The following is a 26,969-nucleotide window of genomic DNA, read 5'->3' on the forward strand; positions in this document are numbered from 1 at the left end:
AAAAAAAATTCACAAGAAAATGTAGGTTCCACAAACAACTTTATATCACACATACATGTATTACCAGTTGGTAATCGTAATAAACCAAACAAAAACCCTGTTTTATTGCCTTTGAATTGGACTAGATTTCATTTAATGAAAGAATTCATGGCGATTTCAAAACCTTTCAACTACTTACCACCGGTCCAAGTTGGTGTAAACATTAACTATATCCACCCACCACCTTTCATCCCACATTAATGCATCCCTCTCTCTATATATATATGTATGTATGGTGGTGGTTCTTCACCGTTACACCAGGTCTTTTAATATGGCTAGAAATGAGCAAGATCTGTTGTCAACTGAGATTGTCAACCGTGGGATCGAATCATCGGGACCGAACGCCGGTTCGTTAACGTTCTCGGTTCGGGTTCGAAGACGACTACCTGATTTTCTTCAGTCAGTTAACTTGAAGTATGTGAAGTTAGGGTACCATTATTTGATCAACCATGGTATATATTTGGCTACCATACCTGTTTTGGTACTCGTTTTTAGTGCCGAAGTGGGTAGTCTTAGTAGGGAAGAGCTTTGGAAAAAGCTTTGGGAAGATGCTCGTTATGATCTCGCCACCGTGCTGTCTTTTTTCGCTGTTTTTGTGTTCACCGTTTCCGTTTACTTCATGTCACGCCCTCGTTCCATTTATCTAATTGATTTCGCTTGTTATCGTCCTCACGATGACTTAAAGGTGAAAAATAATGAACAATAATGAACATATGTTCATGCATGCATCTCGTCAACTATATTTCTCTATTTGGCCTTAAATTTTTTTTTTCCATTTTTAGGTGACGAAAGATCAGTTCATTGAGCTTGCAAGAGCATCAGGCAAGTTCGATGAAGCGAGTCTTGAATTCCAGAAAAAGATACTGAAATCTTCAGGGATTGGGGACGAAACATATGTTCCGAAGGTGATTATGTCTAAAGAAAACTGTGCCACAATGAAAGAAGGCCGTCTCGAGGCGTCGACTGTGATGTTTGGTGCCTTGGATGAGCTCTTTGAGAAAACCAGGATCCGACCCAAGGATGTTGGGGTCCTCGTTGTGAACTGTAGCATATTCAACCCGACTCCGTCCCTCTCGGCGATGATCATCAACCATTATAAGATGAGAGGTAATATTTTGAGCTACAACCTCGGCGGGATGGGGTGCAGTGCGGGGATTATTGCGGTGGATTTGGCTCGAGATATGTTGCAAGCTAACCCGAATAACTATGCGGTGGTGGTGAGCACTGAAATGGTGGGTTATAATTGGTACCCTGGACGGGACCGGTCCATGCTTGTTCCGAATTGTTTTTTCAGGATGGGATGCTCCGCTGTGCTTTTGTCTAACCGCCGTCGTGACTACCGCCGTGCTAAGTATCGTCTTGAACACCTTGTACGGACGCATAAAGGTGCCGATGACCGGAGTTTCAGGTTTGTTTCCCTGTTTACCTGTTCATGCGGGATTAATTACAGCTAACGTTACAATGTATAGCTTGGTAGATGGTTAAATAAATGCAAAACAAGATATAAATATTTTAATATTATAATTATTGTAGTAAATATAAATATAAATTAATTTAAGCAAAATTATAATATAATAAAATACATTAATAACTACATTTATGAGATCCTTAAATATTTGTGAAATTCATACTTATATACTAATTTTATTTAAAGAATTACTTGGAATACTTGGAGAAAATTTTAACTTTTCCAGTATTTATTATAATATAATAAATATTTTATTCAAAATATTATTTATTTTGGATAAACATTTGGATCAGGTCAATCTACCAGGAAGAAGATGAACAAGGTTTCAAAGGTCTTAAAGTCAGCAAAGACCTAATGGAAATCGGCGGCGACGCCCTCAAAACCAACATCACAACATTGGGTCCACTCGTCCTCCCCTTCTCCGAACAACTCTTCTTCTTCGCCACCCTTATTTGGCGCCATTTCTTCGGCGGCGATAAATCCAAAACCTCCCTATCACCGTCGTCGAAGCCATACATCCCCGACTACAAGCTCGCCTTCGAACACTTCTGCGTCCACGCCGCAAGCAAGACGGTGCTAGACGAGCTGCAAAAGAACTTGGAACTCAGCGAAAACAACATGGAAGCATCGAGGATGACCTTACACCGATTCGGCAACACATCGAGCAGCAGCATATGGTACGAATTGGCTTATTTGGAAGCTAAAGAAAGGGTTAAAAGAGGGGATAGGATCTGGCAAATAGCATTCGGTTCTGGGTTTAAATGCAACAGTGTGGTTTGGCGATCCATGCGTCGTGTGAGGAAGCCTTCAAGGGATAACCCATGGCTTGATTGCATTGATAGATACCCTGTGAGAGCTTAGATTTACTTGAATGGCCGCTGGTTGATAATAATTATGATCTTTTTGTGTTTATCATTCTCTAGTTGGTTTATATTTTCAGAAGAAAGGGGGGCGGGAGAACGATTGGAAAATTGGCATATCTTTGTTTCATGGTTTCTGGAAACTTTTCTCGATGAATTTAATTGTATGAAAAAAGTGTTGAAATTGTGTAGTCTAATGTTTTATATTTTAAAAGAAAGAAATGAAGAAAACATTGTATTGTTATTTCTTTTTTATTTTAATATGTTCACATTTTGAAATTAGTAAACCAATATTTTCAAAATTGTTTCCACTATGGATTCATTTAGTTTTTAATCGATTTATATCGAATTTTGATTTAATCACTTCAAAATATTTTTGATTTGATATTTCTATTGATTTGATATTTTAATTTATGTTCAAATAACATTATAAAAACTGTTTATTTAATAGTTGTATAATTAAAAAAATGTAATTAATTTAAACTTAACAAAAAAATTATCAATATTAATAATTAAATGTAATGTAAATTCCTAGAAACAGAAATATAGGGATTGAATTCTTAATTATCGAAAAGTAGAGACTATATGTATAGTTTAACCTTAATTTAATTGTATGAGGCAATGGGCCTTGAAGATAAACAATTGGGCTCAGTGTGGGTCGGATTAATGGGTACTTACAAACATTTTGGTAAAACATTTCTATAGTCCCTCTAAATTTTGATATTGAACAAATTAATTTTATTAAAAGAAATTAAAGTAATTTAGTCCTTTTCAATTGATTTTATTTATTTATTGTTGGGATAATAGGACTTCATGGTTACATAATTCTAGTTCTAATTCTAAAAATTAATAAATTTACTCTCAATATTTACATATTCTATCAATTTAGTTCTGATTTTAGATTTATTAGATATCCAATTTATTATTATTTTAATAATAAAATATTTGTTGAGGACTTTTTGAAAAAACTCTTGAAATTTTATACCATGAAATTCCAACTGAATGATGAAACCAATAATAGTCTCAAAGCATAATCTCATGAATACATTCAACAAATTACATCATAATATGATTGTATGCCAACTTTTGTGGGCTAATCTGCTTAAACAATTCAAATAACAGAACAAATACTCAATGAATACTAGAAATAACAAAATAAAATGAAGCAATGTCCTTTTAAACCATTGCTTACAATTCACACCATTGTTTTTTTCATACCGAAGCCTCAATCCTCGGCTCAAACGACAACGCAGACATGAACTCCAACGATTCACCGTTCACCGAGCATTCGGGCAATTCCACCCATCGGTTCGTCACGAAATTGTACAGAACATAGCTGCAAAGCTCAGCAGAGCTTAAGCAGATAAAGATCTGATCACCAGCACCAACACAGTTTATGTCCAACTTCTTGTCGTAAAACTCGTGTGACATTGCAGGCGGCATCACTGCAATCTGATTCCATGTCTTCGTTTTTGGATCACATTGCCATACCCTAAGGCTAGCACTTTCGAAGAATTCGGATAACACTACGACCAACATCTCTCCTTTACACTCCACCACATCGATGGAGTACTCAGAGAAGACCGGCAACAGTCTTGGGTATTCGGAGAAACACTTTTGGGTAAGATTGCAAGCAATTACTCTGCCTGAGGAGGTGAGGAAATAAACAATCTCTTCACCATCTTTAAGTGTAAACACTGATGAATATTGCTTGGAAGGGCTTCTTTGCATGTTGGTTACCACTACGTTTCCGGCTGTACTAAGGAAGTAAACGGCATCATCATCGTTGTCGTTGGATTTGGTACAATCATCGGCGTTTCTTCTCAACATAATCTCTTCTTCCCAGCAATTGGTAATCGAGTTATAAACTTTAAACGAAAGTTTTGGAAGATCACCAGATACCAAAACTAGCTTATATGAACCATGGTAGTTGGAATATGCATTCATTGCAATAGCAAGAAGGGACTGACCCGGATCCACAGGAGGCAGTTCGCGACAAGATCCAGTCACGGGATTGCATACGATGTAACCACCAGACATGTTTCTAAAACAAACAAGGCCACCGGACGCTGCAACCGGGATGGAGTCGCGGTTATGATCACGCAATAGTAGAGACGGATGGTTGAGTCTTTTCCAACTACTCTTGGCGGAATCAAAGACAATCGATCGATTAAGATCGGCGTCCACCATGTAAAACCATGGATCCCTTGAAGGAATCCTTGAGCAAGCAAGCTTGAAACTTTGAGAATCCGCCATTGATTTCCATCTCTTGCACACTGAACCGAGGCGAAACAACGTTGAAGTTGGCAGCCATGAGAGTACCCTTTCTAAAAGGTCTTCATTAAGCTCATCCAAGGACCCTTCTTCAACTAACTTTCTCTTCTTTGAAATGCAGCCATTACCAATCTCCATTATTTCAGAAAATTAACTGCAATCAACAATAGATTATCAAATTATACCATTAAACAAAGGAATCAAAAGCAAAAAAAGAAAAGTTATCCTAATCAATCACCATTTTAGAGAATAAATGTAACAAGGCAAATGAGGGCTTGAATATCACATCGTTAATTATAAAGATTAGGCAAAATTTGACAACCTAACTAACACGTTAGCCATTAAAGGTCCACACACATGATAAAAAGCACTAAGAGACTCTAGTTTTGTTCCTATTTTCTCGTATTAAAACCGAAAATTTAGTTCCTATCAAAAAGGTACTGTAATGAAGCGCTGAAAATAGTGCTAACATTAAAGAAGTGATAACAACACCACCATACCACTTGGGTAAGAACAAAAAAAGACCATAAAAAAGTCATTGTTTCAAAGCTCCACTTGATTTTCACTTCTAAATTCTTGAAAAGAAGATTGGGTATCCATCAATTGAAGTGGGAAAACTCAAAAAACTAAAAAAAAAAAGTTTTTTTCTTTAAATTGTAACAAAAGATAAAACGTAACCCATTAAAGAAATAAGGTTGGAATGAGAGGGGAAGTACCTGAGATGAGAGTGTAAGAGAGATTGCAAGCGGGTGGAAGGAGAGCATTAAGTGAACCTTGGTGTGACTTTTGTGGGTTTTAAAGAGTTGAAACAGACCCTAAAGCAAAGCCTAAAAAAGAGAAAGCAACAGTAAAGATAAACAAAGTAAAAGGGGGTATTTTTAGAGGGAGGGGAGGGGAGGAAACTTCCGTTGAGGGGGTGGCTGTTGCTCTTTTTGTAAGCGTTGACACACTATAAGACAAGGAGCGAGCATAACGAAGCAAAGCAAAGATTTTTTTTATACTTTTAACCAAAGAAACAGGAGTGAAAGTGAAGCCTCACTCACCTCACACACATACATACACACGGGTAAAGAGATAAAGAGAGAGACAGCAAATGAAACAAAAAAAAATTCTAGGTTAAATTATCTTGATTAAGTCCTTATACTTTAATTTAATTGTTTTTAATTCATATATTTTTAAATTTTTAAATTCTAGTTCTAATTAACTAAAACTGATGGAATTGGAAGGTAAAAACTAAATCTACAACTTTATATGCATGACCACAATTACAGATTTTAATCAAAGCGGATTTAGTCACTAACATTTGGGTCAAAACTCAAATTCTAAAGTTCAAAAAAGTATGGGACTAAAACTGACCAATTCTAAAAGAATAAAAACTAAATCTATAATTCATACATAATACAAGGACTAATAGCAAAATTTAACCAAAAATCTAGTAGAAGTTGACTCTTGGAACTGGACAGTGCATTTGATTCTGGGTTAGGGCCAACCAACCTATGAACTTGAAAAGAAAAGAAAAAAAGCAGGAGGATTTGGATTGAGCTGTTTTCTTTGAACTTTAAGCATAAAAGAAAGAGAAAACACACGTAGGTTTAGGGTTGAGTAAAAGAGAAGGAAGGAGAAAAAAAAATTGGGGTTTGGGCATTTCCATGTCAAAGCCTGACTCAAGAGCCTCTCTCGGCTGCATTGCTGACCTTTGTAAAGCAAAAGCATAGAAAGAAAGATACTTTGGTGTAGCGTTTTGCTTTCTTTTGTTTTTCGCCTTCCTCGTTGAGGAATCTCTTTTGGTTCTTTTTCTCTTTCTTTCTTTCTTTCTTTCTTTCTTTTCTTTTCTTTTCTTTTCTTTTCTTTTCATTTTTCTGTATTAAAAGTCAAAATGTTCCCCAGAAACAAGAATCCATTCATATATCCATGAAACCCTACTGATAATAATGAAATCAACCATTAAGCTAAAAACTATCAAATAATCACCGGTGAGGGATTGAAGTAATAGATATTATGTATGGATTCAAGTATCTGAGCCTAGTGTAATAACAATGACGATGAGATTAAATACGATAAAATAGTATAAATTTATGTTGTAATTATGAGTGTATTAGAAGAATTGATTAACTTTTTAATAATTATTTGAATGTGGTTATTGGAACTGTAACTAAAAAGAAAAAAAGGAAAGAAGAAAAGCCGTTAATTACGTTTGTTTCCTTTGTTTAGGCATTGCGTTTTTCAAAGAGACACGGATTGCGATGCTTTTATGTTACATGGTCGGGTCAGCCTGCTTTCTTCTATTTAGCCCATTTTCCTGGCCCTCTCCATCTTATCATATCATTTACCAACAAAAATTTAATATTTAATATTTTTAAAATATCGATAGAGTCTTAGTTCGATTAATATAAGTATTATTGTTAATATAAAAATACATGAATTTGAGTGCATTAAAACACATTATCTTTTTATTTATGGGTTGGAAAGGAGTTATGGGTAGTTTTAGATATTGTTTAAAAAACACACTCGATGTAATCAAAACCTATAATTAGATTGTTAAAATTAATGTTTCATTTAAAAATCTGAATTCAATCATTAATATTATTAGTATCTTTTAAAAAATTTATCAACTTAATATATTAATTAGGTTACCTTTATATGACCTAATATGTAATTGATGAAAAATAAAACATGTTGAAGTTGATAAATTCTTATGGAAATTACCAATGATGATGATAATTGTATTAGGATTTTAAAATTTAAAGTTTACAGTACTTGAATTTTATAATTTTTAAAATATAAGGATTAAATCTTAAGTTTTATAGAAGTATAAGGACTAACAACATATTTTAACCACATATATATAAATTTTATGTTGCCAATGAGGTGTTTGTACTACAGGGAAAGTTTAAGGCTAAGGACTTAAATCCTAAATTATTTTGATTTAATACTATTTATTCTCATATGTTTTGCTTTTAATTGTATCTATACTTGTAAAGTTAAAAAAAATGTTAGTAATGTTTTTTTTTTTGCAATATTAAGGATAGGAGATAAGAAAAATATGGTTTAAACCCAGTATTAAATGAGTGTCGACAAAAATTTAATCAATCTTTTATTCAAATCAAAAACAAATGTTAATAATGTTCTAATATAATTTGTCAATAATTGCATTTATGATATATGTAATGTTTTGAATGGAGATGCTATATTAATCACACAAAATAACTTAAATTCATTTGCAAAAAAGGATTCCCTGATCGGTGTGAATGGGTCGAGTTGGTTTGGTTTCAGGCTGAGTCCAACCAAATTTTTTAACTCATTTGTTAGACCCAAATTCAGTCCATTCAATAAATTAAGAGTTATGCAATATCTAAATAATAACAATAAAATAGTAATAATATAATAGTAAAATAGTAATAAAATAATGACAAAACAACAAGAAAATAGCATTAAAATAATAAAATGGAGCAAGAAAACAACAGTTTTTTTTTTTTTTGTAAATTAGCGTTGGGCTGAGCTCAAGCTAAAAAAGTCTTATCCAAAACCTGATCCGTTTTTTAAATGTGCTTTATTTTTTATCTAATTCTATTTTTCGAATTTATATTTTTACCCAAACTTTCTCATATTTTAAACAATTTTAGTGACAGTTATAAACTTAACCCATAACTTATAGTCTTTTGCAGGCCTGAGTCCAATAAAAGAACAGTTGAAGGTTGAAACAGAGAAAGGAATAATTGAACAGAAAGCTATCCATGATCATTTGATATTACAGGGAATTCTACCTCAAACCAATACCAAAGCAACAAATATTAGACCAGTTGTTAAACAAAGGCTGAATCCGAACAAAATTTTAAAGGATAAGAAAAAGACCTTTTTTCATGATCAAACCAGACAATGATGCGTAGTCCTTGTTGGAAAGTTTTTACAAACATTCCTTCCATGTTGGTTTTCGACATTTGTCTCAAAATATTACACACACGTAATGTTTCTTCCAACATCTTCACACTCTATACCTTTCGTGATTTGCATTTTCTCTTTATATATTATTTAAATTGATGATTCAAACTTGGGTTTTTGCATTTGGAATCCAGTTCCTTCCCCTTTTCTTATCCCTCTCGTAAAAGCACATTTTTCCTCAATCCTTCATATATATATATATATATATATATATATGTGTGGCTTTAAACTTCAAAACCAGACATCCAAGAACAACTCAACTTTTTCCTTTTTTCAGACAGTGATTGCTGTTTAAAAAGAATGGGTGAAATTCGTTTGTTTTGGTTATTGTTTGTTTGGGTGTTGGGAATTGAGAGGGGTGTATCTGGTTTGGCCTGCAACTGGGGGTTGCAATCGACTCATCCATTGCCGCCTAACATAGTGGTGAAGCTACTTAAGGACAATGGATTCGATAAAGTGAAGCTGTTTGAAGCTGATCCAGGTGCACTTAAGGCACTTGGGAAATCAGGAATTCAGGTTATGGTGGGGATACCGAATGATATGTTGGCATCGCTTGCTGGAAGTGCTGGAAATGCTGAAGCTTGGGTTCAACAAAATGTTTCTAATTATGTTTCCAAATATGGAACTGATATAAGGTGAAAACCTCTCTTCTTTCCAATGTTTATTTTTTGGGTTAATTTCGTTATATGTTCTTGAAATATAGGTTAAATTTTAAATTGATCCTTAAATTTTAAAATATTCTGGTTGAATCTTCAAATTAAAGTGTTTTCTATTAGGTCCTTCCATCGGTTTAGAATTTTTGCGTTTAAGCTGACATTTTACTAATAAAATTTTTTTGATTGGAATGATATTTTAGTTCAAGGATTCAATTAAAACCTTTTAAAATTTAAGATCAATATAGAATTTCTTTTATAATTTATGGATGTTTGGTGGAATTAAAAAAATCTAAGAATTCGATACCCAATAGTTACATTTAGTGATCAAATATGCCGAAATGACCCAACAGAAAAATTTTAATTATAAAAATATATACAATTTTTAATTCTATACCTAAGAAAGAAGTGAATTTTTGAGGTATTTATTTTGAAAAAGACTAGGTAAACTATTAAAGCAGTCACTTTTGTTTACCTCATGTTATATTTTAGTCATTTATATTTGAAGTATTATGTTTTACTCACTTACATTAACGTGTTGTAATATTTTAGTCACTGAGCCGTTAATTGCCATTAACGGTGTAACGATAAGCTAACGTGGCATGTTAAATTATCATTTCAAATAAAAATTTTAGGTTAAATTATATAATTGGTTCTTATATCTTTTCGTTTTGAGTAATTTAATTTTTTTCTTTTATGTTTTTTTTAATTTTCCTTTTTTTTCATAATCTTCCGATGCTTCCTCTGTTTTTCTCCCTTCTCCATCTCTTTTAATGTAGTTGTTTTTATATTTTCCATTTGTTAAAACTAAAGGGGAAGAAGAAAAAAAAATAAAGAAATAAAAAGAAAAATTAAATTGTTCCAAAAAAAGTATAGGTTTTAACAATTGAAAACCATTGAAAAACTAAATTAAAAGAGACGGAGAAAGTAGGAAAACAAATATAAAAGAAAAAAATTAAATTTGCTCAAAACGAAAAAATATGGAGACCAATTGTATAATTTAACTTAAAATTTTTGTTTAAAATGATTATTTAACGTGTCACGTCAACTTACTATTGCATTGTTAATGACAATTAACGGCTTAGTGACTAAAATGTTACAACACGTTAACGTAATTGATTAAAATGTAACATTTCAAGCATAAGTGACTAAAATGTAATCTGAGGTAAACAAAAGTGACTATTTTGATAGTTTATCCAAATTATGTGTATTTGTTTTAGTTTAATTTAGAAGGTGAATCGAGAATGGGATTTGTGATTTTTCAGGGTTGTAGCCATTGGCAATGAACCTTTTCTTCATTCTTACAAAGATATGTTCACCCAAACAACATTACCAGCCCTTCAAAACATTCAAGCAGCTCTGGCCAAAGCTGGCCTAGGCAAGAAGGTGAAGACAACAGTACCTTTAAACGCGGATGTCTACCAGACCGACAGTGGCTTACCGTCCGGTGGTGATTTCCGACCCGATGTCCGTGACCTAATGCTTAAGATCATCAAGTTCATTCAAGACAATGGTGGCATTCTCACAATTAATATCTACCCTTTTCTTAGTCTCCAAGCTGACCCCAATTTCCCTAAAGAATTTGCTTTCTTTGACAACAAGGCTAATCCCGTCGTCGATGGTCCCATTGTTTACACCAATGTTTATGATGCCAACTTCGATACCCTCATTTCGGCTCTCGAAAAGAATGGATTCGGACAAATGCCGGTTGTCATTGGGGAAGTAGGTTGGCCAACTGACTGTGACCCTAACGCGAACATAGACAACGCCCGCAGGTTCAACCAAGGCCTTCTCGACCGTATCATTCGAGGCCAAGGCACCCCAAAACGTCGTGCCCCACCTGACGTGTACATATTTTCTCTCATCGACGAAGACAACAAGAGTGTTGAGCCTGGGAACTTCGAGAGGCATTGGGGTATCTTCAATTACGATGGAAGCATCAAATATCCGTTAGATTTGGGAAAAGGCAAAGCACTCGCCCCGGCCAAAGGCGTCAAGTACTTGGCCAGGCAATGGTGCGTGTTATCGCCTTCAGCGGGCGTTTCCGACCCCAACGCGTTGGCTCAAAGCATTAGCCAAGCTTGCCAGTACGCCGATTGCACAAGCATTGGCCCCGGATCCTCGTGTTCTAATCTAGACCCCCAACGCAACGCTTCATATGCGTTCAATATGTATTATCAAACCATGGATCAAAGGAAAGATGCATGTTCGTTTAATAACTTATCAACGGTTACAACCGTGGATCCATCTCAGCCACCTTGTCGTTTCGAGATCATGATCGACATTGGAAAACACGAACTCTCTCTGTCTAACAAAATTCCAGCTGCCGGATTTGGAACCCTGCTACTTGTATCTCTGATGCTGGTACTGGGTTTGGCTAATGGTGTCCACTGATTGGAGTCCATCCTTTGCCTTTGATGCAGAGTCAAGCAGGCAAATGATATGATCAGTTTCATTTCTTTTGTTTGTTGATTTTAAAATTTTCCTAGAACTGCATTGATTATTTAATGTGACTCCTCTTTACATTGTAAAATAACCATTGATTCTATAAATTTATTGTTGAATTTTTAATTATTTTTAGGTAGGCATGTGTGAATTTTTTTAAAGATTTTTATATATTCAAAAAAGTTATAATAAATTATACCATCATCATAATCCTTGGAACTGGATTAATGGTCGAATCGGTCAAACTATCAATCTTCAATTAAATTGTCGGTCCAGTTTAAATTAAAATAAATTATTAAAAATTCATAAAAATTAAAGTGGTTCATCCAATTCAAATTAATTCACAGTCCGACCAGTTACGATTCAACAGATTCAACCGGATTATCCAATCCGATTCCAACAACTATAATCCTCTTATCTATTTTGAAATATTCTAAATGTAAAAAAAAAAAAAAAAAGAAGTTAAAAGTCCCAACAATTTGGCTTATCTGTTCTACTTGAGTCTATAAAACAAAGGAAAAAAATCCTCTTAGTTCAATGGCTTCCCCCATTAAAACAATATCCATCGTGTTCATCACCATCTTCTTCTCGTCAACTTTGGGTCTCAACATTTCTTCAACAAATTCTCTAAGCCCAAATCTCACTTCCATACAAAGCATCTGCCAATCCACTCCATACCCAGATTCTTGTTTCGATTCATTGAAGCTTTCCATTTCAATAAACATCAGTCCCGACATACTCACTTACTTACTCCAAACCCTCCACTCTGCACTATCCGAAGCTACAAACTAACGAATCTCTTCTCCAATGGCGGAAACAGCAACGATATTGTGGAAAAACAAAGAGGGACACTGCAAGACTGCAAAGAGCTCCATGAAACCACACTATCTATATTGGAGAAAACAGTGTCAAGCATCAAAGATGGGGATTCAAAGAAGCTAGCCGATGCAAGAGTTTACCTTAGTGCAGCATTAACAAACAAGAACACATGTTTAGAAGGGTTGGATTCAGCTTTGGGTCCATTGAAGCCGGTTATGAATCATTGATTGGTACTTATAAGCACGTTAGTAACTCTCTTTCTATGCTTCCTAAGTTGGGAAAACGGCATCGGAATAGTCGACTATCTCGTCGGGTTTTGCGAGGAGTTGACGACGAATATGATCCGAGGGAAGTGGTGACCGTTGCGGTCGATGGGACTGGGAATTTCAGCACCATTGGTGATGCTATAAGGTTCGCTCCGAATAAGAGTAAAGAAAGGGTGATGATCTATGTTAGGGAAGGGGTTTACGAAGACAATGTGGTGATCCCCAGCTGTAAAACCAACATTGTTTTGATCGGAGATGGCAGTGATGTCACTTTCATCACTGGGAACCGAAGTGTAGTTGATGGTTGGACCACCTTCAGATCTGCAACTCTTGGTAAATCCTCCATAACTCCTTGCTCTTCTTGCTTATGAATTTTTGTTTTAGTTGAATGCTCGAAACTATCAACTTTCAGTGACAAAACCACAGCTTGGCACGAACCGTGATACTAGACTTATCCATAGGTCACACATGTTCCATTAAATTTAACTCGTTGCGTTTGTAACTTTATGTTGCAGCGGTATCAGGGGAAGGATTTTTAGCTCGGGACATAACAATAGAGAACAGGGCAGGGCCAGAGAAGCACCAAGCAGTTGCATTCAGAGTAAGTGCAGATTTAGCTGCATTCTACAGATGTACCATCAGTGGCTACCAGGATACATTATACGTCCATTCTTTTCGACAATTTTACCGCGAATGCAACATATCTGGCACCATAGATTATATATTTGGGAACGCTGCTGCAGTGTTCCAGGCATATAACATAATATCCAGGATGCCGATGCCGGGTCAGTTCACTGTCATTACATCTCAATCTCGAGACACCCTGGATCAATACACTGGAATTTCGATACAGAGCTGTTTGATTCTCGCCACGAATGAACTGTACCGAAACTCTTAACAATGTTAAAAGCTACCTTGGGAGACCATGGCGGCTATATTCCACAGCAGTTTTTCTAGAATCCTACATTGATGACTTCATTGATCCTAATGGGTGGAGAAAGTGGTCTAGTGATGAAGGCTTAGACACCCTTTACTACGGAGAGTACAATAATTACGGACCAGGTTCAGTCACGGATGATCGGGTTGCTTGGCCTGGGTACCATATAATGGATTATGAGAGCGCTTATGATTTCGCTGTCTAGGAGTTTATCACCGGTGAAGCTTGGCTGGATTCTACTTGGTTTCCATATGATTATGGTATTTGAATTTTACCAGTCTACATTATTGTGATGGGTGATGAGAATCTAGCAGATAAGCCAATCAAAGAGTTTTTCACTTTTAGAGGTCAGGCCCACGTGTATGTCGAGTCCTGTCTCTTAGTAGGTTCCAGTTTTCAAAGCATTAATTTGTACCTTAGAAGTGTAACAAGTGAAAAATGCCAAGCAGAATTTGTCCATGGCGACTTGATTTAACTGCAAACACTGTACATTGTTCTGGCTTTAGCTTTGCTTTGTCCGAACATATTACTACCCGTGAAAATGTTTGATAAAATACATCATGTGAGTCTTCAGCCTTGAAACCTGTGTCCACCTTTTTAGAGACGGGTACCGTTGAACATATGACTGTACTTACACTCACCAAGTCCGTTCATGATGGGATTTTTTAAGAAGCTTAGGTGGGTGTACAGTGTTAAGGTTGAACTTAGGATGGACGTATAAAAATCAGATAAACATATACTAAGCGGTAAAACTATCATAGAAGCCGTTGTATTAGGAGTTAGATTATATTCTACTCCGTTTACTCAACAAATGAGCAAATTAGTCCTTATATGATATATCAAAAAGCAAATTAGTCCTTCCTAACGTACAGGGATTAATTTGCCTATTTTTTTTAGTATAAGTAAAATGCAATTCAACTCCTAATACAATGGCTTCTATGATACTTTTACCTATTCTAGGCTGATGAAGCGAAAATATAAAACTTTATAAAATGAAAAATATGATCAACAATGGTAGCCAATATATGAACGTGAGAAATGAAAATTCTGAAGACCGGACAATTTTGTATGACTACTTTTTTCTACTTATCTATCAGTATAACCTTATGAACAGACTAAACCAGGGTGTGTATTAGCCAAAATTTACTAAAGAAATCCGAGTCGAGTTGAAAGAATTTGATTGACCTTTTGTTAGCTCCTTACAAGAGATTGTCGAGCTGTGATTCCAGTTCTTCTATTGGGACCATGTTGATTGTACGTTTCTCTTCTGGAGAATACTCTGCTTTTAAAAGAGATTGAATCTGGATATGGGCTTCCACAATATTTGTCCTGCATTAATAAAAGAATCACCATGTTGCTCCGACAGATTACAAGACTTAAACATGAAAGAACAAGTTATTCTTTCCTCAGGTCTTTCTTAGTCTTAGATTATGTTACTCAGACTTGAACGTGTTTTTTTTCAAGTTTTTCATGTATTTGGAGAGTCCATTGTAGGATTATATCTCATCCATGTCCGGATATGCTTCGAACATGAGTGTTGGACAGAAGAACTTCATAGATACATAGGTCTTAGATACACAAATATAAAGTTCATTTTGATTTTGAGAGAAACAGCTTACTTGATAGGTTTGAAAAGAATTGTTCTTGTTGATGGGTTCTGTAAATAAAGTTTCATCTTTGCTATCACAACCGGAAGTTCTCGCTGAATAGCTGAATGTACCTGTTTAAGAAACGTAAACAGTCAATCCCGTGAACCTAAACATAGAAATTATCAACAAATTTGTCGCTGAGTGCTGCAATTTTAATTCAGACAATTATACATCTTGATGCATACTCTAAACATATATATTGATGAATGAAAATTGTCTATGACAATATCAGCCTTACAAGTCAACAAGAAAGGTAACAAATAAGTAGTTCCAAAGAAAAAAAAAAGGGATTACCGTAGAAAACTCCATGAATGTAAAACTCATTCATGCTACATATCAGATGAAAGGGCCCGACACAATGGTATTTTTAAGGATAAATAGGCATGGCATTAATGCTATTTTAGGGAAGATATATACTTAATTCCGGTTTATACTTAAAATTTTAATCATGCTCTCATTCTGTCTTGAAGCCGTCCACAATAGGAGTTGGTTTCATGCTTGTTATAATCAGTATTTCATTCAATTGGGAGTTAAATCTATCATGGATTAATTCTTTTATATGCATAGAGATACGTATACATACATCTAGATACAGACAAGCTCTACATGCATAAATAAAGTTTGTATGTATCCATACATGTATGCTCCAATGGCATACTGTAATGACCAAGTACACTGGCAAAACATGAATTAAAAATGTGACACCTTCTGAACAAGTTCAGCCACTGCTTCTGGTGTAGCAAAGGCTTGTTCCTTGAGTGGCTTAGCCATTACTGAGTCTCTTTTTTGATTCTGCGTGCCAGAAGATAATGCAACTTTTACAGCTGTTACCTGTAGGAACAAATAGAAACCTTAGACAATCATGCATCAATGCAGGAAAAAGAACATCACTATCAAAGTTATGTTTTGATTCACAGAAGTATGAATACAAGGTATTCTGTTAAATATCACACCACTAGTTGAAGTAAATATTCATATCCAAGCTCAAATTTCTGACATTTCAACTGGACTTAATACTTTTTCAAGCTGTTCCAATCAAAGGGAACTGGACTTATTTCACTAGCAAGAAATATCTACTCCTTTTAGCTTCTAATATCTTAAGTAGTGGAAAGGCTAATTGAGGAGAAAAATATGAACCTTGGTAACAAATGCAAGCATAGGATCCACTACTTGCTTAGTGACTGCCATAATAAACTCTTCACAAGTTGCCTTTAAGATTTTCTCCAGTTCCTGCATGCAAACGAGCCCAGAAGACATGTTATGCTAATGATAAAAGCAGAATGTCAAGCCTTGAGATTACTAGATAATAAAATCATAGTTTAGAAAAGCAACAGTTTCTGAATGCTGAATGGCATTAATTAATGGTGAATTATAACTAAAATAATGCCTAAGGCAATGAGGAGTTTTGACAAAAGGGGAGAAAAGAGGAAAAGGTGGGATGCAGCAGTGAAATAGTATAATAGTTGCAGGACCAAATAACTTCACAAAAATATAGGTTATTTGCTAATAAGCAATAATTTGCTTCAGGGAATAAGAATTAAAATTCATATATTACTTTATTAACTTTTCACAAACGCTACAATTTTTCATTTCCTAGACCTAAGAATTAATGCGTTGGGTTGAGGATTATTTTAGCAACACATGCACCCAAGATGGCAAATGGCACTTCAACTCATTAAGGACGGTAAATAAAGTTATCAAAAGGTAAAAAATGGTAACCTTCTTGGCATCTACTTGACTTTCCAAAACACGGGGAGATAAGGTCCTTGCTAATGATGTTGATCCAGACCAGTCAAATAATGAGGTCTGGCCTCTAAGTATGCGTCTCAGGTTCTCCTGCCAAAGACATTTGAAAACAAATCTGGCTTTAATTCCATGTAAAAGAACGGTAAAATATGAATGAAATTTCAGAAATGGAAAAAACTGAAGGTTGAACAACCTAAACAACAAAGGAATCTTAAGAAAATAAGTATTGTACTATTTTTTATTTGTCCCACTATCATGCTGAAACAAAAAAAAAAGCTTCCTCCTAGGAATGCTAACGACATAGAAAAGATTGTAAACACCAAGCAGTGTGTTTCAGTTAAAAGAAAGTTTAGCCTACCAGCAAATGAGAGAAATCAAGTTCTTTGTGTGTAACTGAGAACTCTATGTCAAATGGTGCTATCTGCAAGGCCAAAATCCATTAAAAGTTACATCTTATTAATTTTTGAAAAAAGAAAAAGAGGGGTAAAAAAGATAACCTGTTCCCTTAATATCAAAAGGTGCTTTATAAGGAAGAGTTGCCCATCCATAGGTGTGGATCTCTTTGCAACTAGTTTGCTTGCTTTCTATTTACAATTGAAGGATAAAAGAGGGACAAATACAAATAGTTAGAAAACCAACCAAGCCCATGGCATGTATGACATCATGTTAAAGAGGGAATAAGCCTTCAAATTCATCATAGAAGGGATAACATGATTTTGTTAAAAATCTAAAACCAAACTTTTCCGCATATAAAATTTGTTTGAAGTATAGAGCAAAAACACACTCATAAAAACAAAAAACTTAAGAACTTAAACAGTTTGATTAACTGTTTGTATAGCTAACTTACTTGGATTGAGACAGAACAAACTTCCACAGCTTCCTGAGAGAAAAAAAAAAACAGCGCAAAATTAATCCTTTAAAAGACAAATCAGCAAAGGAAATAGTACTAGAAATTCAGTAGATAAGAACTAAACAGGAGTGAAAATCCAAAGACTCAAGGCACCTGTGCCAAGCCAGTGAAGACAGCTGGTTCCAAAGAACGATACAGTTTTGAGAGAAAGGATATGGTTTTCTCCAAGGGTGGATACCAAGTTTTGAATACATCTGGGTTTGCATTAGTCTGCAGACAGAAAGGAAAAATCAATGCAATTAGTAGTGTTAATTGTGGCCCAATTATATTTTCAGAAAAGGGAAAGAGAAATTCAAGCAGACATGAGCAATGTACTGCTAATTGTGCCAATGTCAATATCCAGATATGTCGAAGATCAGGGGCAAAGCCAGAAAATTTTTTTAGGGGGGGCTGGATGAAATTTTAATTTTTTATAGTTTATATTTTTATAATTTGTAAAGGATTAAATTAAATTTTTATAATTTTAGGGGGTGCCAAAGTGGAATTTCACCTTTACTAATTTAAAATTTTTAAAAAATTTCAAGGGCCTAAAAATGAAATTTTCCATTTTAGGGGGGGCCGGGGCCCATGCCAGCCCCCCCCTCTGGCTGCGCCCCTGTCGAAGATGCAGTAATTGACATAGCATACTTCACTAAGTGATTATGGTAACATGTCATCAATTAGGTTGTTTCCAACCAACTAGGACAAGCCCATAAAAAATTTCAACAGTGTACCGGCAACTACATGTACAACTGTTAGGGTGTTAAACAATCCAACAAATTGGCTAAACACTTAAAGTTGAGAACAGGAGGAGGAGAATAACTCAACACAAATTGTAGAAATCAAGTTAGGTCCTATAAATAATGGTAATAAAGAGCATTTACATGAGGGTCTGAATTGACTTGCAGGAAAGTAGCTTTCCATTATCTGACAATCGATGACAAATGCAGAATGCTCCAGTTTTGTAGGATAATCCAATCTATAAGAGAAGCAAAGAATTGTTAAGAAAACTTACAGCAGTTACTGACACCACGTCTACAGAATGCTCCAGTTTTGCAGGATAATCCAAGTCTTCGTTAATCGGGATATAATTTGCAATCTGAGTATTCAAGAAGACAATATGTTCAGTGTTGGGATGAGTGGTATTAACTCAGACAGGCACATTCAGAAAGCACAATACAGTTTCTCCCAACATAGTAAAACATGGAGTGCAACTGTATGCAATTTTATTTTTATATCTCAAAAGATTGACAACTAAAATAATTTGTTCTTTCAAAAACAGAGAATAAAGTGTTATGCGCCTTGGCATAGGATCTAATCACAGGTCTAGACGAGAAAGAATTCTTGCTTCGACCTATGGTTACTCAAAAGGCAGATTCGTCCTTGACTGAACCCCCTCTCAAAATAACGTTTCTTTTTGATAGAATAATTGCTTCTCTCTTTATTTCATATTGGCAGCCTTTTATAGACTGTTAATAACAAAGGAATGACTCCTAATAGAATTCCTAATATGAAGGAAATAAAAACCTAATATAATAGAGAAATTAAGTAAAACTAAAACTCTTAATAAAACCTGATATAATAAATAAATAAAACTAAAATTCCTATTGCAATAAAAGCATCCATATCATAAAGTCGGAAACATATACATGAAAGCACACATAAGCAATAACAAACCTCATCACGGATATATGTTCGAGCACGAAAAGTCAAGCGTTCATGAATGTCTGCCAAAATTCTTTCTAATGATGGGCGTAAACCTGCCAATGACTCACTCTTTCTACTAAGCTGTTCTCCCAAGACTTCAGCTTTGAGGATATCAACCATTTCACAAAGAAAATCAACATTTGCTTCATGAATGAGTTTTGGCCGCAATGTGTCATACAAGTATGTAGACCTGCAACAAATCCAACTTAGTAATACAGCAAAATAATTGATACTTAAGTCAAACTCTGGATATTATTTTGATAAATTTCAATAAAGCATCATTAAGTGAACTAAAGGAAACCATAAAAAAATGGAAACAGGGAAAAGAAAGCTGTGCAACATTGAACTACAAGAGTACTTACAAAGGATCTATTAATGGAGCCAAACTTGAAACATCCTCAGAAGAAGATGGGAAAAAATGATGAAAGAGTTGATGCTCAAGTTGACAGACCTACATCAATCAAAACATGTAGGATGAAGTTAATAAAGACAGTGCACGTTTCTTCAATTGAAAAACACCAGTTTAAATAGAAAGCAAACGGCTGGGATAGATTTTATCATCTCTAAATATCACCAAATAAAATCATCAATGCAAAGGACGCAAAACTCAAATAACAAATCTAGCTTTAATTGAACAAAATTTCCAAAAATCAACTCCATATTCAACTGCTAAATATGACAGTAAGTTCACTATACCTGCATTAAGTATGCACATCCTGATCTAGTCAATGATGGCAAACCCTCTTTCTTGGCAAATTCAGATATGCGCTGATGCACTGTACCTTTTATCTTTAAAAAAATAGTATATTAACAGACATTAAAAACCAATTTGAATATTGAAATAATGGTGCATGCATGTGCGGGGGTAATCACTCACCAAAGAAAGCCTCTGTTCACAGTACAATTTATGGCATTCTGCAAGAAGATAAATATATTCTTTCCTTGATGCTTTGCTTTCAATTTCCTCTAATATAGGCTTAAGCTGCAAATGTTTAAAAATGTTAATTACCTCTGCTGAGGGGGGATCTAATTGTAGTATGTGGTCCCACTTCATATAGAAGAGACATAACTCTACTTGCCATTAAATTGGGAAAATATTCAGATTTGACAAAATGTGACAGTTTCCACATCAAAAAATGAAATCATTACCTCACTAGCAGCTGCCTTGAAACGAACATAAATTATAGATGCCTCAACACCCTCAGAAAGAGATTCTTTGTTGCCACCGCTGCTCCAAATTGCTGCCTGGACCTAAAGAGAGAAAGAACAAGCATTTTGGGAGGCATTCATTCCATACAGAAATACATGCCGATATACGCAAATTTCATCTATAGGTGGATATTTTACCTGAGAAGATGCGCTTTTGAGAACAGATACTACATGAGAGCGGATCATACCAAGAGCCCGAGACTGTAAAAAAAGGTTCCAGGAGCATTTAGTCAAAACATCTACTTATATGCATGCATTTCATTCACTTACCAAAAGATTAAAAAAAAAAAAAAAAAAAGGTCCAAGATTGTACCATTCCTTCCTTACCTGGAGTTGACGGAATTTTAGCAAATAAACACTGGATTCTGCATATTGTGGATTATTCTCAACATACCTACAAGGGAAAATTTTGATTAAAATATTCTGATGATATGTGCTCATATGAACAGTTATTACACGATTGTCCAACAGTTTGCACATGCAAACTAAGTTCAAATGCCAACTTACAATATGCACTCATCGAGCCGTTTAAGAAGTGGGAGAAAGTTTGCATTTCCAACATTCATGTTTGGAGAATAAAAGTTGGAAGTAATCTGTATAGAAGACGTAAAATTAGACAAACCATAAATTTCAGAACTACTGCACCAACAGCAATTCATCAAGAAACATAAAGTTAAGCATAAACCCTAAAGGATAATAGGATAATAAGCAAAGACAAGGAAGTAACACTTAATTACTGATTTCTAGTTAAGATAGCATTCAAACCTTACATTCTCCAACTCATCAAAATACTTGAGCTTACTGCGAAGTGCTTCAGCAAACTCAATCAGCCTTTGCTTCTCCATTACCTGCAATGAGAACAAGCTTGTGAGGCAATGAATCAACCAACTCAAGACAAATTTTCCATCTCAAAAATAAGTGGATTACAGCCATTTAACATAAAGCCAAAGTGAATAAGCTAGAAACAAGAAGATGAAACTAGATCCAAAGTCTTCCAAATGAAAACCATACCAATCGATTACATGCATCATGAAGAGTTTTAGTTTTTGTTTCTACAGCTTGGTGTTGCAGCTGTAGTTCATTAAATAGGTCCAACGTCTCATCCACCTACACAGAAGTACTTGCTAGCTATAAAATCTTTGCGTAAAATATAGACATAACCAATAAAATAACTAGCAAAGCATATGAGAATGCATGGAGATATAAAAGAAAAAGAACATACTTGTCGAAGTATATCATCACAAGTCTGAATGCGATCTACTAGAGTATCAACATAGTGCTGATACTTCTCCTCAGTCTGAAGGAAGAGAAACAATGAGATGCAATAAATAGATATCTAATTAAATCACTCCATGTTCATAAATATCGCACCAAAAAATTGCTACTAACCTCAGACCTCAGGGCTGATTCAAGATCCGTGAACCATTTATAAAACTGTACCAGAAAGTGTGGAAACAAGAAAAAAGAATCAAATGCATTAGATCCAAATCTCATCGATGTCATAAAACCATGGTAGCACTAGATCATTCAAAGAGGAAAATAAAATACCATCCACAAAAGTTCAGATCTCCTCATCTCCATTTCACTCAAGAAATACAACTAAACTAATATACCTGATTTGAATTAACCAAAATTTCATCAATAGCTTCAGAATCTCTAAAATTGTCATCCTTTGTAGAAACGGACAAACCTTTATCTTGCCCTGAAGTTCGCTCTTGAGCCTAAACACCAACATAATCCAGCCAAAACATTCAGAATGAAATTTAACACCCACACACACACATATTACCAACAAGAAACAGAATTCCTCACCAAATTGGCTGGAAACGGCCGTTCAGCAACTGCATGAGATAGCATCTGTATTGCTCGTTGCTGCTGCTCCGTCAAAGGTGCATTCTACGGAGAAAAATCCCCAAAAGAAATTAAATTAAACATAAATAATCCAAATTAAAGCTTCCAGTTCCACTCCACAGATCTAGTATTCAAACTAAATGTTTTTCAGCTCTTCAGATTATAATTATAAAATATTATTATCACATTTCGGTTACTTCTATGGCTCGAGTGAAGATAGGATCCATTAATTACTAAAATTAAGAATGAAATGAGAGAAAGAAATCGAAATAGAAAAGAGCTAGTCGATTAAAAAGCTGGTTTTCCTCTTCTCTTGAAATTCACAGTTATAAGGTGAAAGTTATAAGTTCACTGAGATCAAATTATGACAGATATAAACTATAAGAGAGTCAATTCGTACCGTGAAGGCAAACATCTGTGTGTTCGAAGAGCAAGTTATGTAAAAAGAAAACATACCTGTTCCCAAGTAGAAGCAAAATTGTAGCCTTTGGAGATGGCTCCGGATTTAGGAAGTTTCGAGGATGCCGTTGCCGGATTCGTTGCCATTTTCTCTATCACGGAAGGGGTCTGGTTCTGATAGACCGGACGAACTTTAGTTAACTTGCTCGCTAAACGACGGCGTTTTCTAAAAAGCAAATAACCTTTCAAGACGCATCATTCTATTTAGCAGAGCGCGGTTTCTGGTTTGCGCCATTTATTTTCTGGGTCAAATAATATAGGTTTAGATTGGAGACAACGTAAAGAATATTCAGCCATTGAACCCATTCTAGATATGTTTGGGCAAAGTCGAGTCTGAAAACAAAGCCCAAAAGTAATTGACCCAGAAATTATTTTTTTTCTTTGAACATCGTCTACTTGAAACTTCGTATTTTTGCTAAATGATTAACTGTCACAGATGATAATAATTGTAGAATATACTCATATGTTACTCTACTAAATTTTATCATTAGCTGATGTGCAAGCCTTTTTAGTTTTTTTTCTCTCTTTTCGAATACAATGTTGCAAATTTCATGTTTTTTTGGAGGGCATTTGGAAGATCTTCCATTCAAAGTAACTGAAAACATTGAATCACCAAGAATAAGAAACATTTACAGTTGACTGGTTTATTTCACAAATGTTTAATGCATATTTGGTACAATGCTTAATTTGGCTTATAAAAGGTACTCGTCCTTGAATTGCATGTTTACTTCATGCACATCCACATAACCATGAAAGGCAGCTACATTTTGTACAGTCAACAAGGCAAGATGTGCAACATGTCGGTCAAGTTGTTGCTTGTTTCGAGATGCAGAGCTAGATAATGTACCCAAATGGTCTGAACTAACAATTTAGGCTAGAGTAGAGATCATCCAGAGCAACATACAAGGGCTCAGCAGCCTTTGGCCGGCTCACAGTCCCAAGTAATATGTCAGTACTGGTGAGATAAGGATCACCATAGAACCGTAGGTTGGTATCCATTCTTGTTGCAACGATGTTCCCTTCCAGTGACACACCAACAAATGCCCCTGCAAAATTTTGTGATAAATTGGATAGCTGAATCCACAAACTAGTGAAAGGAGTGCAATACATTGCAGGATGGAATACCTTTACTACAACTGTATGTGTAACACATGCCAGAGCCTCTATCTCCTGCCCGAAGATCTGCTTCCAGCACTCTCCCCATAGGTCCTGCAGCAGCACTGCAGCCAGCACCAAGAGAAAAATGCATGCGACTACAAAATGTCTTCACGGCTTGTAAATCATGAAGCACGATTATGAAATCCATGAGTTCACCCCCAATCTATGAAATGCATAAAAATGGCATTTAGCTAATAGATTATACATATAAATACTACGGAACGTGGGAGGGAATCACTCCTTAGCTGCCTAGATGTGTAAATTCTGCTTGAACAGGTATATATTTTTCTCAGTCAAAAGTTTACCTGAGCACCCCATCCTAAACCAACAGAGAATATAGCTGATGGAGCAGACCATGTTCCATCGGACCTTTGAGCAATAACAAGACCAGTCCCGAGCTTGTATGCTAAAAGAACTCCAGCTTTAACAACAGTTAAAATAGCTAAGCCTTTGGCTCCTTTAAGAACAGCCAGTGGTATAGATTTCTCTGGACTCAACTGAGCAACCTGTCCGTTTGAACTACTGTTATTCGAAGCATCTCACCATGCCAAAATATATTCAATTATGTAGCTCCAATATGTGAGAAATTAGTTTAACTCGATTTTTAAAACTGAAGAACTGGCATGTGCTCCGGTTGAGCAAGACCAATCACATGAAAGCTCAATCTAGCTGGTAAGTATGATCTAGACAGAAAAACAAAGCTATTGTCTTGTATGAATAATTAAAACTAGGCTCAAACCTGGCAATAGCTTCTCAAGGTGGTGGATGCTTTGTAGATCTCATGTTCCATGGACAAACCAACCGGCAAGTTCAACCAACCTCGAGTGCACGTCCAATCCATGACATCATGTTTTGCTACTTGTGCAGCATTGCTAATGGAGTTAATAAGAACACCCTGCAATGGATCAAGTCTATCATAGCAAGAATCACACACCCTCTGGGGATTTCTATCCCTAAATTTAACAGGTAGCAAGCACCTTCCCTTAGAACATGCTCTACAGAAAATCCCTCCACAAAACCGGCAATGATGTCTGCCACGCGTAATTGCTGTAAATAGAGAACTGCACTGCATGCAAACAGTGGTAGAACTATCTGGAAGCCACTCCGGAGGCTCAGCTTCCAGCACTTCTTTATATGCATTATAATTTATCCCACTTGGCTCCATAAGCGGCGGGGCACTCGGTATATAAACAGAGGATTGCAAACAGGTATCCCCATTGTTTCCAGACCCCAGAAATGAGACATTAGAACTTTGGCACTGCTGATTCACCGAAACACTCGGGGAGCCTTTATTAGTCCCAGTTACAATTGCAATTAAGCCACTCAACACATTCTTCAAGTTCACCTCTGGTTCCAAGCCATTCGGCATGGATACACGGACATCATCGCTTGAATCATATCCTCCATCGATGAACTCATCAGAATCAGCAGGAAACTGATAAGGATTACCTTTCTTTATCGACTTTGAGCCTAATGAGACGATACTTTTATCTTCTGGCACAGTCCAATCAGAATCAATATAATCATCATCAAATTGATAGGCGTTATTATTTTTCTCCTTTTCTACCTCTGAAAGCGACGAATACGAAACCCTACCCTCAAATCTTGCCATTCAACCACACAACCAAGAACCTGATTCCTAAATCCAACAACAACAAGTAATTTCACTGAAATTCAAAAATTAACACCCGTCTTAGCCGCCTATCAAAAAGAAACCCTAAACAACAAATTAAGTCACGAAATAAATATATCTCATCAACCCAAAAGAAAATAGAGGACCCAACAAATATTTTTTTTCCGTTCTCCTATGCACAATTCAAACGTAATTGTTTAACAAAATCAAAATACAATAACGTCGTTTAGAACTAGGGTTTCACAAATCATGGTTGATTTTTCATCCTAATTCATTGTTTGAAGGAGGAAAATAAAAATAGAAATTGAGATTAAAAATAAAAATAAAAATAAAATTCGTACCTTTTTCGCTTGCATATGGGAATTAGTATTACACGGTTGAAATCTTTAATTTCGAAACGCCACGAGAAAGAGAGGGTGACAATAGGGGTTGACGATGAGGGAAATTGTGAAGGGGAGTTGGAGGCGGTAACAATTCAATTGAGATCAATTTTGTAAATAATAATAATAATAATTATGATTATGATTATGATATAATATTATGGTTCTTTAGAAAATGAATCCAAAAGTTGATTGGGATAATATAATTTTTGGCCCCTTAATTTAGTAATTAGATTCAATTCGGTACTTGTACCTTTTTTCTTTTGTTCAGTTTGATATCTCAATTTGGCAATTAAATCCATTTTGACTCCTGAACTTAGATTCTGTCAAGATTTGATTATATTATAATTTCCTTGGAACTTGGCTGGATTGGTTGGTAAAACCAATTAGACCGAGAATCAACCAATATACCGATTCAAACAAAGAGGTTGAACCAATTAAATAGTAAACTGTTCAAAATTGATAAAAGCGAAAACTGAGACAAAAATCAGTAGTTGAATTTAATGATCTTTTGTATTTTTTTAAGTTTTTTTTATGAATTTTTAATTATCGTTGGTTTTACAGTTGAACCAATTAAATTGACTAAAT

At 35.3% G+C, this 26,969-nt stretch overlaps 5 protein-coding genes and 1 pseudogene across 10 annotated transcripts; 3 read left to right on the plus strand and 3 right to left on the minus strand.

Annotated features, from left to right (window-relative positions):
• Positions 1–2,598, plus strand: LOC108464129 (3-ketoacyl-CoA synthase 10). The gene is made up of 3 exons (XM_017764240.2): positions 1–724; positions 822–1,447; positions 1,801–2,598. The coding sequence occupies exons 1-3, from the start codon at positions 272–274 to the stop codon at positions 2,366–2,368; spliced, it is 1,647 nt and encodes a 548-aa protein (XP_017619729.1). The 5' UTR covers positions 1–271; the 3' UTR covers positions 2,369–2,598.
• Positions 2,599–3,323: 725 nt separating this feature from the next.
• Positions 3,324–5,703, minus strand: LOC108461907 (F-box only protein 13-like). Of its 2 annotated transcripts, none has more exons than XM_017761885.2 (2): positions 5,358–5,703; positions 3,324–4,795 (listed from the first exon to the last, which is right to left on the minus strand). In XM_017761885.2, the coding sequence occupies exon 2, from the start codon at positions 4,777–4,779 to the stop codon at positions 3,580–3,582; it is 1,200 nt and encodes a 399-aa protein (XP_017617374.1). In that variant the 5' UTR covers positions 4,780–4,795; positions 5,358–5,703; the 3' UTR covers positions 3,324–3,579. The 2 variants fall into 2 exon arrangements, with proteins under 2 accessions (XP_017617374.1, XP_052879713.1); XM_053023753.1 differs by having other exon boundaries at positions 4,880–5,703.
• Positions 5,704–8,697: 2,994 nt separating this feature from the next.
• LOC108463097 (glucan endo-1,3-beta-glucosidase 5-like) lies at positions 8,698–11,871 on the plus strand. The gene is made up of 2 exons (XM_017763041.2): positions 8,698–9,215; positions 10,499–11,871. The coding sequence occupies exons 1-2, from the start codon at positions 8,881–8,883 to the stop codon at positions 11,625–11,627; spliced, it is 1,464 nt and encodes a 487-aa protein (XP_017618530.1). The 5' UTR covers positions 8,698–8,880; the 3' UTR covers positions 11,628–11,871.
• Positions 11,872–11,992: 121 nt separating this feature from the next.
• Positions 11,993–14,978, plus strand: LOC108463138 (probable pectinesterase/pectinesterase inhibitor 12; annotated as a pseudogene).
• On the minus strand, positions 14,666–23,542 carry LOC108461401 (conserved oligomeric Golgi complex subunit 3-like). Its single transcript, XM_017761245.2, has 25 exons — positions 23,208–23,542; positions 22,713–22,796; positions 22,514–22,621; positions 22,290–22,334; positions 22,123–22,197; positions 21,912–22,007; positions 21,671–21,748; positions 21,408–21,493; positions 21,228–21,294; positions 21,039–21,101; positions 20,841–20,942; positions 20,569–20,673; positions 20,388–20,480; positions 20,054–20,142; positions 19,662–19,881; positions 19,000–19,083; positions 18,099–18,215; positions 17,943–17,975; positions 17,593–17,679; positions 17,454–17,516; positions 17,069–17,185; positions 16,487–16,579; positions 16,055–16,180; positions 15,320–15,420; positions 14,666–15,029 (listed from the first exon to the last, which is right to left on the minus strand). The coding sequence occupies exons 1-25, from the start codon at positions 23,295–23,297 to the stop codon at positions 14,900–14,902; spliced, it is 2,352 nt and encodes a 783-aa protein (XP_017616734.1). The 5' UTR covers positions 23,298–23,542; the 3' UTR covers positions 14,666–14,899.
• Positions 23,543–23,790: 248 nt separating this feature from the next.
• Positions 23,791–26,527, minus strand: LOC108461378 (uncharacterized). Of its 5 annotated transcripts, none has more exons than XM_017761215.2 (5): positions 26,343–26,527; positions 25,108–26,000; positions 24,674–24,874; positions 24,336–24,531; positions 23,791–24,256 (listed from the first exon to the last, which is right to left on the minus strand). In XM_017761215.2, exons 2-5 carry the CDS (start codon positions 25,978–25,980, stop codon positions 24,072–24,074), a joined length of 1,455 nt encoding a protein of 484 aa, XP_017616704.1. In that variant the 5' UTR covers positions 25,981–26,000; positions 26,343–26,527; the 3' UTR covers positions 23,791–24,071. The 5 variants fall into 5 exon arrangements, with proteins under 5 accessions (XP_017616704.1, XP_052880699.1, XP_017616702.1 ...); XM_053024739.1 differs by having other exon boundaries at positions 24,674–24,865; positions 25,108–26,007; XM_017761213.2 differs by having other exon boundaries at positions 25,108–26,007.
• Positions 26,528–26,969: the final 442 nt, after the last annotated feature.

This window comes from Gossypium arboreum, chromosome 13 (assembly GCF_025698485.1).
Source record: "Gossypium arboreum isolate Shixiya-1 chromosome 13, ASM2569848v2, whole genome shotgun sequence".
NCBI lineage: Eukaryota > Viridiplantae > Streptophyta > Magnoliopsida > Malvales > Malvaceae > Gossypium > Gossypium arboreum.

Bases quoted from the DNA above. Each gene is read 5' to 3' on its own strand.
- LOC108461401 (XM_017761245.2), bottom strand. From the start codon at position 23,297: ATGGCAACGAATCCGGCAACGGCATCCTCGAAACTTCCTAAATCCGGA. The intron at 22,797-23,207 runs GTATGTTTTCTT...TTTTCTCCGTAG, and splicing joins TTGCTTCTACTTGGGAACAG to AATGCACCTTTGACGGAGCA. The intron at 22,622-22,712 runs GTGAGGAATTCT...GTTGGTGTTTAG, and splicing joins GGCCGTTTCCAGCCAATTTG to GCTCAAGAGCGAACTTCAGG.
- LOC108461907 (XM_017761885.2), bottom strand. From the start codon at position 4,779: ATGGAGATTGGTAATGGCTGCATTTCAAAGAAGAGAAAGTTAGTTGAA.
- LOC108464129 (XM_017764240.2), top strand. From the start codon at position 272: ATGGTGGTGGTTCTTCACCGTTACACCAGGTCTTTTAATATGGCTAGA. The intron at 725-821 runs GTGAAAAATAAT...TTCCATTTTTAG, and splicing joins GTCCTCACGATGACTTAAAG to GTGACGAAAGATCAGTTCAT. The intron at 1,448-1,800 runs GTTTGTTTCCCT...CATTTGGATCAG, and splicing joins GCCGATGACCGGAGTTTCAG to GTCAATCTACCAGGAAGAAG.
- LOC108461378 (XM_017761215.2), bottom strand. From the start codon at position 25,980: ATGGCAAGATTTGAGGGTAGGGTTTCGTATTCGTCGCTTTCAGAGGTA. The intron at 24,532-24,673 runs GTAAACTTTTGA...TGCATTTCATAG, and splicing joins GTTTAGGATGGGGTGCTCAG to ATTGGGGGTGAACTCATGGA. The intron at 24,257-24,335 runs GTATTCCATCCT...AAAATTTTGCAG, and splicing joins CACATACAGTTGTAGTAAAG to GGGCATTTGTTGGTGTGTCA.
- LOC108463097 (XM_017763041.2), top strand. From the start codon at position 8,881: ATGGGTGAAATTCGTTTGTTTTGGTTATTGTTTGTTTGGGTGTTGGGA. The intron at 9,216-10,498 runs GTGAAAACCTCT...GTGATTTTTCAG, and splicing joins AAATATGGAACTGATATAAG to GGTTGTAGCCATTGGCAATG.